The 13949-nt window shown below is 35.3% G+C and overlaps 2 protein-coding genes across 2 annotated transcripts; one reads left to right on the top strand and one right to left on the bottom strand.

Annotated features, from left to right (window-relative positions):
• The first annotated feature begins 2089 nt into the window (after positions 1–2089).
• Positions 2090–6201, top strand: cav3 (caveolin 3). The gene is made up of 2 exons (XM_043242842.1): positions 2090–2434; positions 4131–6201. The coding sequence occupies exons 1-2, from the start codon at positions 2324–2326 to the stop codon at positions 4470–4472; spliced, it is 453 nt and encodes a 150-aa protein (XP_043098777.1). The 5' UTR covers positions 2090–2323; the 3' UTR covers positions 4473–6201.
• Positions 4638–13647, bottom strand: oxtra (oxytocin receptor a). The gene is made up of 2 exons (XM_043242841.1): positions 12719–13647; positions 4638–7136 (listed from the first exon to the last, which is right to left on the bottom strand). The coding sequence occupies exons 1-2, from the start codon at positions 13638–13640 to the stop codon at positions 6886–6888; spliced, it is 1173 nt and encodes a 390-aa protein (XP_043098776.1). The 5' UTR covers positions 13641–13647; the 3' UTR covers positions 4638–6885.
• Between the last annotated feature and the right edge of the window lie 302 nt (positions 13648–13949).

Genomic DNA, 13949 nt, shown 5'->3' with positions numbered 1-13949 from the left:
AAAAAACTATTTTTTTTGGTATTTCATTTGTAATTGTTAATGATTACTTGATAATATTTGCCATGCATATGCTAAAACAAAACACGTTTATGAAATGGACAATAACAATAACTACATAAAAAACATAACTTTGTGCCTTTCGTTTAGTTTTTGTGATGAGAACTACATGATTTTGCTTCTGAATGTTTCTGATGTTGTAAACACTTTAAATACTGTAGAATAAGGGACAAATAAAGAATTGTGCCTAGCAGGGCTCATAGACAACATACACAATTATCGATGACAAATTTTGATCAGGGGTGAAAATGGGATGAATGATGTTGTGAGTGTGCATGCTCTGATTGACGGTTACATGACTAAAGAACACTATCCTTTTCTATGCTGGCCTTTATAAACAGATACACGATCAGTCTCGAAAAGGCACATTTGCATACCAATGATGCTTGCATTCATCCGGTCTACTTTCTTTGTAACCTTTTTAATAGTAGTCATCATTTATACTGTACACTTTATGAGATATTGTGTATAAAGATGAGCCGGTTCACACTTGAGACACCACAATTGCCGAAAGAGGTGATAAATGAGCATTGTCGACATTCCTCCAAGCATTTAAAAATGAATGAAATAAAAACAATACGTCTCATGAGGACAAAACTGCTCATAGAAGAGTTTGTGAATAGGTTTCAGCTAATCTGACTAGATCTTTTCAAGCATGAGGTTTGCATATCAGTACAGCAGCCAGCTTCTAATTTTGGCTCGCGTGTTTAAATATTCTTCTGCTTCAGATTTCACTCTGGATTTAAATGAGCGCTTGTTAATGTAGTCAAGAGTAGAGCCGCCTGCGGATCTATGTTAAGTAAAGACAAGGATGGTTCACTCCCCACTGTTACAAATGGTCCCACTGATATAAACAGTAGACAGGCATGTCTGGGTGGGGTATTTTTGTGCTTCTCTCCCTCAGGGCCTGAACCCATCCTAGCTCACAGAACACTGAGAATATTTCTCCAATTAGCAGAAAGACATACCACACACACCTCTGGCACATTTACAGCCCCCTGTTCCTATTTTTGGCACAATTCAAGTAAAGAATGTTCAAAAACCCTTTTTATTACCTTGCATTAGGGTCATTCGTTATAAAGAGAAAGCTGTCATAAGAATTAAAAGTAATCCATTACACAAAAGCTGAAACTGTTACATGATAAAGAAAATTGCAGAAAATTGCACAAAAATATTATTGATATTATTGTTGTTATTTAATTCAGGAAACTAAACCATTTGTTTAATTATAAATTCTAGTCTTTAATTTTTTTTATATATTATATATATATATATATATATATATATATATATATATATATATATATATATATATATATATATATATATATATATATATTTTTTTTTTTTTTTTTTTTTTTTTTTATGGTGACTAATAAATAAAAAGAAGGACCTTGAGATTTTAGGGAAACAGATAAGGTTAAAATAATATTTTTTTTTTTTTCAATAATTTCAATGCAGCATGTGAATAATTAGACAGTAGTATTATTTGAATAGGGTAGTTAAAAATTACAACCATTAAAAACATATTTATGTGAAATAAAATCAAATGTTAATTGAAATACATTTTACAAATTATAAATATTATAAATATGTATTAATACAATATATATATATATATATATATATATATGACCTAATAAACTGAACCAAGTGAAAATGTGAAATAAACAAAATAAGACAACTAATCAAAAATATTACACTAAAGCAGTATCTCAATACTAAAATAACAGAATAGTTCAATGCAGCTAATATTAATGCTTGGCACTCTGTACTGCAAAACGTCTTATACTTCTGACTTGACTTGAGGCATTGGGCATCAGTTTTCAGAGCAACACTTCACAGTCGAAATTCATGCCACTGTGCAACTCCTGCCTGGCTGACCCCGCAGTCGTGTGTGAAATGTGACACGGCCCCTGGTTTCCCTTCAAGAGATGCTTTTACCAAGTGTGTGAGTTATGGACTGGGGAGTATGGGCTGTGTGGGGCAGAATAGGTAATGGGTGGGGGTAGAGGAGGGGTAACATACAGTAGGGTGAGACAGTCAGTGTGAGCGAGAGAGAGAGACAGGAGCCCGGGCCGGCGCAGCTGTCCCTAGCATTCCAGGCGTGTCGTCAGTCCACAGATTGGAGAATCAAAAGGGACTAGGGGCCATTCTGACACTTTTCCTTTGGTAGTTGACTTAGTTTGCTTTAGTCCTTTTCCTTTGGACACTTCTGCTTTACATCTATCCCACTCCGACCAGTTTTGGGCCAGAGGCCCCCAATATGGCGGACCAGTATAACACCAACGAGGAGAAAATCGTGAAAGACAGTCACACCAAGGAGATTGATTTGATCAACAGGGACCCTAAGCAAATCAATGAAGATGTTGTGAAGGTATGTGTTGTTTTTTTGATTTACAGTAATTTTGACGTGTTACAAAATTTGGCACTGAAACCTGGTTGATCATTTCAACTGAAATTTCATTTAAACAAAAGAGAACTTTGTGTATGTGTATAAACTGATAGCTTGGGCAAAAATAAAACTACCTTTTTTATACCAAAATAACCAAATAAGCATACATTCAACATAAAAATTTGTACATATAACTTTATAAGAAACCGATAAAGCATGCAAACTATTCACTGACTTCCTAAATGGTGGAATCGATACGAGACTGGACTGGCGATCTGGTCCTTAGAGACAGACTTGCTTGCGTGTGAGCTGCACAACACTTTATGCTGTGGCTACAAGGCATGGGCCAAAAATAGAACTAAACCTACTTCATCTGGCAGGACAGGCCATATTATCAGTATTTATAGAAGGAGGTAAAAGGGTGTGTCAGAGAGCAAAATGTATTGCTTCTTCCAATGTGTTTTAATAATTCACTACATTAGTAGGGGAAATTGTGAAATGTATTTAATTTTGACTAGTGATCTATGTCCAAATCATAAATTACTGTGTGGTATTCTTTCACTTTTTAATGTGAGTGCAAGATCGCTGTATCGGTTTTCAAAAATATTGCTACAGTAGGTTTTTGATACGCTATGCTTTGTATATTTATGTTTATATATATATATATATATATATATATATATATATATATATATATATATATAAGTAATGCTAACTGCATTCTTATTTGATCAAGAATACAATTAAGAAAGTAATATTGGGAAATACCATTACAATTTTTAAAAAAGCTGTTTTGTATTTAAATATATTTAGAAATGTTATTTATCACTAGTTTCAGCAGTCATTACTTTTAATCTTCAGGGTCACATGATCCTTCAGAAATCATTTTTCATGTGAATGCTTATATGGTGCATTATTATTATCAGTATTGAAAGTTCTGCTGCTTTATATTTTATTTAATTTTGAAATCCATGATAGAATAAAAAGTTCAGAATTTTTTGTAACAATGTAAAAATATTTACGGCCATTTTTTCTTCATTTAACGAATCATTACTAAATAAAAATATAAATTTCATACTTACAAATTTTGTACATTTAGATTTTCAATCATCTCTGTCTTATTCAAGAAATTGGGTTCAATGTCAAGTGTTGCTTGTCCTATTTCGCTTATTTGTCAAAGGTCAGATTTTTATTTCATCACTTAAATAGATATTATATAAAGATTTGAAATAACTTTCTGAAATACTTTCTCCTAAATACCCTATAGTTGTTATGAGATTGAAGCAAAAATAAACAGGGTGCCAGACTGCCTTCTACTGATGGGGGATTTTGATATCAAATGTCGCTGTTTGTAGAATTAATCATCATCCATTTTAGGAGTACAAGCAGAAGAGAGCCCATGCCACATGCTTGCCAAATCACTGACACTGACTACAGATTGCACAATATACTAAGCAGGTTTTGGCAACAAATCCCTGCCCTGTTGAAAAAAAACCCCCAAAATACAACACAAGCACGGCAGCTGGTTTAAACTGGTCCTGAGCTGGTCCACACTAGTTACTCACCCAGCTTAGGACCATCTTAAACCAGCTCAATTTCTGGGTTGAACAGTTTGGTTTTTGAAAATCTGTACTAACCAACAAATGTTACCGTGTCTTTTCTCCTCCAATAATTGAAGGTGGATTTTGAGGATGTGATAGCTGAGCCCGATGGCACCCACAGCATGGATGGAGTGTGGAAGGCCAGCTACACCACCTTCACCGTCTCCAAGTACTGGTGCTACCGTGTGCTGTCGGCCATCTTTGGCATCCCCGTGGCGCTGCTGTGGGGCTTCTGCTTTGCCTGCATCTCCTTCTGTCACATTTGGGCAGTCATGCCCTGCATTAAGAGCTATCTGATCGAGACCCAGTGCCTGAGTCGAATCTACTCTCTCTGCATCCACACCTTCTGTGACCCCTTGTTCGAAGCTCTAGGGAAAATCTTCAGCAGCGTACGGGTGGCGTTACGCAAAGAGGTTTAGATTTATAAGACAAGTCAAGGTTTACATGTTCAGTCCTTGGAGGAAAATGTTTTATTTTACCATTATCTATTATTGGAGTGTGGATTTTGAGATCCTTAAAAATGAAAAGACTACACGAATAAAAGAATGCCCAGGGATGGTTAATCCTATGCAGTGTTTTTTATGTTCTCAGTTTATGTTAGAGGCTTTGGGAGCAATTCAGGATTAGGCCACCTGCTTTTTCAGAGAGACGTATGATGAAAGGCCTCTATTACAGACACTGGAGAATAAGTCTTATATATCATGTGGTTTCTCTCTTCGACAGATTTAAAATGGGATGTTGCTGAGTGTGGTATTTTTATCATGACAATGTCAGATATATTCTGTACAACTACTAATTAAAAAGTTAAGTAAAAATAATAATGGTTTGAATTGTTTATTATAAATATATATTTCCTTTTTTTACTCTTTTCCTACCCTATACAACAATTAAACACAGAAATTTTATTTCCCTCAGTGGGACACTGAAAACATTTAACGTCTTTAAACTGAAGCCATGAATTTGCAATGAAATATGTTTTCATGAACATATTTCATCAAATTTTCCCTTTTCCCTTAATAAATACCAAATGGTTCAGCTGGGAAAAAATAAATAAATAAATAAATAAATTATGACTTTGCAATTTGATCTATTTGCTTTCAGCTGCTCACTTTAGTTGGCTTATTATTCTCCACTTTTCAAAACATTTAGTCACAGTTCGACATATCAGCACACAATTTATTTCAATAAATAAAAGCTACAGCTACACATAGTGAATGTAAATAGGCAGTATATTTTCCAGGAGGAAAAAAATCAGTAGCTTTTGAAATAAGAAAGTAACAAGCATTTCAGTGAATAGTATATTTAAACCTTATAAAATAAATATTTCCTGCTGTTAATAGCTACTGCCTTTATCATTGTCTTTATCCTTCTCATTTCGCAGCACTCATAAACAATTGTACGAAATTCACTTTTCCTCTTGTACACATATTTTCTTTAGAGTATTTTATAAAGATGAAGCTACAAACATAGGCAACATGAAATCATGTTTTTAGAGCGATATTAAGCAAAATATGTAACTGGAATAAACACTTTAATCTCATTGAACAAACACTCCGTCTTACAGGAAAACAACCATAAAAGTGAAGGAGTAAACAATCAGTCCTTTGCATTTTGAAAACAAACCAGGTGTTTGCCATGTTTGATTACCATGATGCACTGCAGAAACATTTTGCAAAGAGATGTGGTCCTTTGGGCATGACAGTAAAGTTTACACGTAAAATGATAAAGACCATACAGTGATAACAACATAATCATGTATGTGCCAAAAATGAAAGTGCTCTGTTTTCTTAAAACAAACAAAAGTACTCTCTTTTGACAAGTCAGGTTCATTAAAAAGAGCAACTGGCCATGTTTCTCATTAGCTTTCAGAAGAAACACTTCATGTGTCATCAACATCTTGTTTTCATCTGTGTGTTGTTAACCTCCTCGTCTCGAACCCATATGCGAACTGTTTTGTGTTGAGTGACAATTGCTTCCTCATAACCCATAAAATTATATAACCTGCTGTCATCTTCAATTCAATGTATGTCAAACTTGATTTTTCACAATAAGCAGTGACGATCCGATTACCTCTCACTGCCGTCTTCATGAAGGTACGGAGGCATGAGTACTGTAAATAATAAAAGTTTCATTTTTGGATGAACTATCCCTTCATGGTTGACTAGTTTTTTTCATGTTTACATCATATCAGGGCTCTTTACACTTGGACCCTCTAAGACACGCTTAAGAGCGACAGAAATCCGATCTGACTGTTAGAGACTCGGCCAAGTGTAAATCCATCTGGCTGTTCAGGCCACTTATGCAAACTTTACTCCTCCTAAACATATCTACGTCAGCGTACGGAGGTTTTTGCGAGCCCCAAACAGAATGTGGCTCATTATGGTTGTTATCTATCGTACCACGATTGTCAAAGCTAATTCAGCCACGTCTTGTTTTTATGAGCTACATCAAGTGTTGCCAATTTTGGTTCCCAGCACCAAGACACATTTATGTGGCCAAAGCAAATGCGCATGCACAATCAGATAGCAATTCAAACGATGTGTGACTAAATGTAAACAGACCCATAAACGCAGTCTGGAATCGAATGATGTTCCTTCTGTAATGTCTAGAAACACAATGCATGAAGGCACGGGAATACATTACTGCTGCTCAAGGTCCTCAGAGATAAGAAAACGAAGTAGAGTAATGAAAATGACATTCTGAATAATTCCCAACCGAAAACACAGCTGACGCGAACCGATGGTGACATTTGCAGTCTTGTGTGGGTTTATATTTTAGCTTTCCAGTCTGGCTTTCAAAAATGTGAAAAGCTGGCTTTGAGGTACGTCTGGTTTATGTGACAGAGGTCTGGGTGATGCTCCGCTGGCTGCTGGTACTTTTGATGACGTAGGTGGAGGAGTTGCTCTTACGGGAATCTTGCTCCGGATCACAGCGGCATTGAGAGGATTTCAGATAGAGGGTGGAACAGCACAGCAGGTTCTGCTTCAGGTCATGAAAGAGATGCCCAGCAAAAAACATGTAGATCCAAGGGTTGCAGCAGCTGTTCAGGCTGGCCAGCAACATGGAAATGATGAAGGGCATTGCTGTGGAGGATAAGAAGACAGTTTTAAGTATACAACAGTGTACTTCAACTGTGCGTTCTTATTTTAACCTGTTGGATTGTCTGTGCTTTTAAAATCTTTTACATTGTAAATGTTACAAAAAATTTCACTCCACTCAAATTCCTAGTAAATGGTAATAAAATGATTAGAAACAGCAAGCAAAACGCCAAATTAAATGTTAAGTTCTATAGTAGAAAAAAAGTGGGTTATTAAAATATATAATGTGTTATAAATGTTCATAATGTGTTGTAATACATAATGTATTACAACACACATTATGAACATTTATAATGCATTACATTTCACATATTTTGTTGCATAAAATTATAACCGAAATTAAAATGCATAGTGTACAATGCATTATATAGGTGCATTACACATAATTAATGCATTAAAGCTACTTTTATAATGCATTATACATAAACGCTTTAAGAAAATTGATATGGTATTTTATTTTACATCATACTCCAATATTTTTTTTTTATTTATATATATTTTTACAATGCATAAATAGGGTTTAGCTATATTAAAATGGTTTTCTTTATTTGTATTTTACACAGGAACAAGAGTAAAACTAAAAATGTAGTATATTTAATTCTGATTCCATTAGTGACATTAGGAGTACTTCAAAATTGACATTTGAGAGCTATTTGATATGAAAGATATACTGTGAAGGTTTTTAAGGTTCTAAATAAATCAATAATTATTTGAGTACAATTAACAATAATATACAGATTTAGACTTCTAAATTTCAAGTTTAATTTAATGCGTTGCTGTTTATTTGTAATTATTTAACAATTTCTAACAGAAAATAGTTTCAAAGTAAGCTATTTTTAAGCACAAGCTTGTGCACTGTATTTAATTTCACACTGAGCATTTTTTCATATCTTATCTGATATTATAGATTATAGTGCTCCTCAAATATAAATAAATAACCGATATTCTGTTGAAAACATATTACTGGGCAGACATTACACTCTAATTCAACAGTCATTTGTAAATCAACCGATTTATTTTGGCTACAGTAATGTGTATCTTGATAAGGGTCTGCGCCACTGTGCTGTTTATCATTAGAAGTCTAAAAAATGAACGAAAAGCTTCTTTTAGCACAGTGTCCCAAGCTCTGACATGCTTTATAACTCCCTACAATCCCTACAATCTATGCATACACAATGTGGCATTACAAATAAACTGATATGAGAAGCATGACGTGAGACAACTTCTTTATCATAAAAACTGTGTTGGCGGACCGTGGTGTAAACAGAAGAATCTGTCATTGAGCTTCTTTAAGATCTTTTACAAACAAGACAAATTTAGACAGAATAAACAATACATTGTTCTAACACGTAACGACGCTGAAAGATCTATCCAGCCATAAAGCAGGAGATGATTGACTAAGGTAAACTCGTTTAGCTTCTATTGTGTTTGGGAATCATGGGAAAGAGGTGTTTTCAGGCATGAACAGGACAGGAAATACCCCATTAACCCTTATTGTTTTAATAAAACGGTGGCACAGCAGGACACCACTGTTCAAAAGTGTGGGTTTGTAAGTTATAATAATATTTTAATATAATAATAATGATAATTTTTATTCAGCAAGGACACTAATTTAGACAAAAATTGACAATCTTTGATTTACACTAAGGGAAAATTATTCAAAACCTGTGTCACTCAAAACAGAAAAGCTGAATGCAAACATGGTTTGAATCAGCATTAGAATACTTACATGACTTTGCAATGCATGGCAACATGGGTAGTCCTTAAATACTATTGTTAGTGTGCAAAAAGGAAATGAGAACCAGGTGATAGTAATCACAAGTCTCATTATTATTCTGGTGGTGAGCTGACTGTGTACTCCGATTAAACATGACATGCATGTTGCGGTCTGACATATAGGCTTTTAAAAAATAGATTTTTTTCTTTCCGGATGACCTCACTCTGACAAAAGGATGATGCATGAGGGTAAAAAAAAAAAAATCTGATACATGAACTTTAAACCCATCTGAGCCCCCCGAAAATCTTTAAAAAAAGTAAAATAAAGACTAGACTGTCAGGAATAGACAAATATTGGCTATGTTGGGAAAAAACTGATGGGAAAAGCTTCCAAAGGAAAGGATATCTTCAACAAACAACTATGCCCATCACAGCAGAAAATCAAACTTGGCGATAATAAATAATATACAGTGATCAAAAAAAGTTGAAGACCCAAACAAGTTGACAAGAACTTTTTCAGTGTGTTACTGCGCACCTGTGCGGTCATCCGCATGAAACCTACAGACGTGAAGTTTCTGGGTTTGATCCTTTAGTCTCTCAGAGAAAAGGAAATTGAATTTAGAAATGAAGGCGTAAGCAACAAACCCAGATGGGGCTTCGGTCAAGTGTATTGCTTTTCTGTTTGCTACCTTCTATTTGTGCTGAGCTCACAGGCATCAGAGAAAACTGGACAAGCACATCTCTGTACCGTCGACAGTTCAGATCAATGAACAGAGAGAGAATATTCTTTAATATGAAGCTCTGTAGATATTCAGCACACTTCAAGTAAGACTCACAAAGCATTTCAGATGATCTATTGCAAAAATCGCAAAGATGATCTACTTTGGCACATTTAAGCAAGATTATAATACTTGGTTTTAAATTACGAAATATTGGGGCCAGTATAAAAAGTTTCTTATGCTCACCAAGGCTGCATTTATTTAGACAAAAATACAGTAAAAACAGTACAACTGTGTAATATTACTATTTAAAATATATATTTTTATTTTAATTAATTATAAAATATACTGAATTTTACACTATACTGAATTTTCTGCAACCTTAGTGTCACACGATCTTTCAGAAATTATTTTAATATACTGATTTGGTGCTCATTAAACATTTTATCCCGTTATTAATGTTGTGCTTGCTAATATTTTTTTGGTAGTGTTAATCTTTGGGTATAATTTTTTTTCTATTGGAAATTTTCATGTAAAGGTAAAAAAAATTATATGAAATATATATTTTTCTAACTATGAAAGTCTCCATTGTTATTTTTGAGCTATTTAATGCATACTTGCTAAATAAAAGTATTCATTTATATAAAAATAAGAAAAAAAATCATACTGACCCCAAGCTTTAGAAAGGTTCAGTTTAATTAAAAACTAAAATGCTCAGCTCTTTATTTTAGAAGCCCTGAAAGTCAGCGAGTGTCCAAATGATTCTGAGATTTCTGCAAAGACTTTTACTGTTCAAAAAATGTGAAATGCTTAGTGGAAAGTTGTTTTACCCGCGTAATTCAAGAAAGTGTCATGGAGATGAGAACAAAACTAGTAGCCAAACCTGCAATGACGTTGCCAAACCCAACATTAGTCCCAAAATAAAGCAACCATACACAAGTTCATCTGGAAGACGCCTTTTCAGCTGTCATTTAATCTTATTAGAGCTGCAGTTAAGCTTTGAGCACATCAGATCATCAGTGTTTTAGAACTCATCCCTCGGTCTCAGCCAGAAGAGACAGCTCTTATTTCACACATTCAGGAAAATGTCATTAGTAACTGCATTCCACTATGACTCTGTCAGCCACTGTTGATGCATAAATCTGTGCAGTGATGTCCTAATATTTAGACTGTGTGAATGTTTTGCTGAACTTGCCATGATGTGTGGATATTTTATATGGTGGAGGTCGTGATACGAGCGAGTATCTCTAACTCTCTTTCCTCTGGGTCTGATAATATTTAATCTTTGTCTCTGAAGTGTGACACGTGACCCCACCTTAATCTCTTTATTGCTGCAAGACAAACATGGTAAAACTCACAGCAAGAACATTGTTCACTGACATTTTCTTTCAAACACACAAGAGAAGCCATGCTTTGGTAAGCTGATAAGTTTCTGAATGTCTCTTGTCTACTGAAGACCTGGATTTTTGTGTGCACGTAAAAACGAAATGACTATTTGTATAAGAATTTGTTGAGCATGTAATTTCATCATATGTAATATCTTATAATTGTCGTAATTCTTTTATATATTCAAAACAACAGTTATTTATCAGCAGTTGTTTGGGTTGGTGATTTCTCATACTGCAGACGGTCATGATTTAAGTGGTGCAGCTCTGCTGAATATTAATGTTTCCCCGAGGCTGGTCTTTATGGCTTTGCCGTTTTTAGCGGACTACATCTGTAGTGATTTAAAAGTAAGATGCCCATCACATCACTTCTAGTTCTGTACAGCTAGACCCTGGTTATCTGAAGAATTAGAATAAATCAAAGCCAGCTTATTTTCTCGAGTCTTTAAAGGAACACAATGTCACGGTCAGAAACCATCTCGCATTATTCTGAAAACTCATTATGCTACCTTTTACAAATCTTATCTGTGTATGACCAAGCTGATAATTGTATTTTCAACTTGCCTAGCTTTTTATGTTCTGATATGTTATCTGAAAATACATTTATTATTCTAAAAAAAAGTGACAGGGGGAGCACTGTGCCATCCGTTTAGATAGTACAGGGCTAAAAACACTATCACACATGAACACCGTCCTGCTGAGGTGAGAGTAACACCTTATGTTTTTAAAATATACAGGATTCAGGTTAAATCTTTGAAGTATGACGAATGTGATTTGTATTAAAAAAATCAATTCTCTTTAAGTTAAGTTACATATTTACATTTTCATCATTGGAAAACTTCGAGGGAACTTTAAACAGCATTTTGGGTTGGCTTACAAATTTCATAATGTATAATGTATGTATCTACTGTATGTGATATCTACATTTTAATTAGAGAGGTACTTGAATATACGTTTTAAACCAATAAGGCTATTACTGAAAACTGTTTTGAACAGTTTTATAGTTGCATATATTATAAAACAATATCACCAACATTCAGATTGCTGATTGGCGACTATGTGTTTGTGCATGTGACAACTTTAACTGTAAAGGTATGTCTTTTTTTGTTTTGTATTTATTTCTTAATTGAAAACATAGGCTGGCCGACTTTTCCACTCATTTACATAACATGGTTAGATTCAGATGGTAAATATCATACATTAAGTTGCGTGTCCACTTAAAAGATCATCACTATATTTATAATGAAACCGTCGTATAATAAAATTATATGATTCAATGCTTTTGTAATCTTTACTGTTTTGTGGCCTTATTTTTAAATGAACGTTTTTTAAAGAATATTATTTCAATGAAAAAATAATTTAGAAAAATAAATAAATTATTTTACATTTTTATTTAATCAGAAAACAGTACAAACTTAGCTAAAGTGATTGTATTAACGTCAAAACTTTACATAAGCATTTGCCTTTTACCTCGTGCGGTGTACGGACACCTTAAACGTGTAAAATTTTAAACAAAACAAACCACTTTTTATGTTTTTTTCTCCATCAACGTTGAATAAAACATACAGTTTTGAAAAGCCCAATTGTCTTAAGTAAGCCCAGCAACAAAAATTTGTAACTGGTACCAAACTCTTCATGGAATCCAAAATCCCGCGAAATTGATTAATCGAACTAGTTTTGAAGTTAACGGTCAGCGCTTCGTTCGGAATCCATTTCGCGCACGTGCGTAAAACGCTAATAAACTCACCTTCCCTTGGTGCTTCGGGATCCCACGCCGACCACATCTGTACGGAGAAAAACGGAGTCCAGCACACTATATAAGCCAAGACGATAACAAATGTCATTTTAACGGTGGTGATTTTAGCCTTGGAGATGAGTTTGACGCTGCTGACCCGCGCGAGCGCGCTGCCTTTCGATGCCTTGGGCGTGAGAGTGATACACTGATCCCTCTTTGTCTTCCTTTTAAAGTTTTGCCATATTTTAAAACTTATCAGTCCGTAGCAGACACTCAGAATGGCCACCGGTATGATGTATATTGTCAGACTAATCCACGTGATGTAGGCTTTCGCTCCCCAAGGCTGCACGAAATCTCCCCAGCAATCGTAAACTCCCGAACCCACCTCCCGTAAGGAGAATATATAAACCTGCGGGATGCTGAAAAGCAAGCTTAGCGCCCAAGAACAAATCACGTAACAGCGGTCCTTTCTCTTGTGCAAAGAACGAAGAGGCTGGCAGATCGCCATACATCTGTCTATGGACATCAGCACGAGCATGTACGTGGAGGCGAACATCCCAACGGTCTGAAGATATTTCACCAGCCTGCACAGAATGTCTGGTCCATAAAAGCGAAACGTGATGTCCCAGATGAGTTGAGGAAGTACCTGGAAGACAGCTACGACCAGATCCGCGATGCTGAGGTGCTTCATGAAGTAATACATGCGAGACTGACTGTGCTTGGCCGTGTGGATTGCTACAAGGACGCAAAGGTTACCGGCGAGTGCCAAGAAGAGCACTAAGGCCAGTACAGTAACTTCCACTTTCGCCACCTCTTCATTCCGCTTCAGCGGGTTCACCGTCTGGTTCACGCTGTAAGTTTCGTTGTGGACGCTGGAGTTTCTGGATGACTCATTAAAGGACCATAAGTCTTGATCCTTGAAGATGTCCTCCATGGTGCCAAAAACACACGCCTACTTCTCCACGAATGTAAAGGAGCTGATTAGTTTTCCTCGCTCATAATCAGCCAGTACATAGTCACTTAACACGGTGGCACGACAAGGATGTCCAAGAACAGGAAAAGTCCTTTGCTGCTTGGTGCTGATCCCTCAGCTGTTTTCAACATTCACTGTGAACTATAAACACAATAGGTATGGATTTTTTTTTTTTTGTATTTTCTTTACAAATATAGATTAATCAAGCTATGTGTGAATTATACATTAAATGGATGCATTCAATTAATGTACAGCATTGCAGTCAATAAA

The sequence above is a fragment of the Puntigrus tetrazona genome, chromosome 6, assembly GCF_018831695.1.
Source record: "Puntigrus tetrazona isolate hp1 chromosome 6, ASM1883169v1, whole genome shotgun sequence".
In the NCBI taxonomy this organism is placed as follows: domain Eukaryota; kingdom Metazoa; phylum Chordata; class Actinopteri; order Cypriniformes; family Cyprinidae; genus Puntigrus; species Puntigrus tetrazona.
Note: the sequence above shows the minus strand (reverse complement) of the source record. Positions and strands in the feature narration are given on the sequence as shown.

Excerpts from the sequence above, each read along its gene's own strand:
- cav3 (XM_043242842.1), top strand. The coding sequence starts at position 2,324 with ATGGCGGACCAGTATAACACCAACGAGGAGAAAATCGTGAAAGACAGT. Across the intron at positions 2,435-4,130 it reads TCAATGAAGATGTTGTGAAG|GTGGATTTTGAGGATGTGAT; the intron begins GTATGTGTTGTT and ends CAATAATTGAAG.
- oxtra (XM_043242841.1), bottom strand. The coding sequence starts at position 13,640 with ATGGAGGACATCTTCAAGGATCAAGACTTATGGTCCTTTAATGAGTCA. Across the intron at positions 7,137-12,718 it reads TCCCGAAGCACCAAGGGAAG|CAATGCCCTTCATCATTTCC; the intron begins GTGAGTTTATTA and ends TATCCTCCACAG.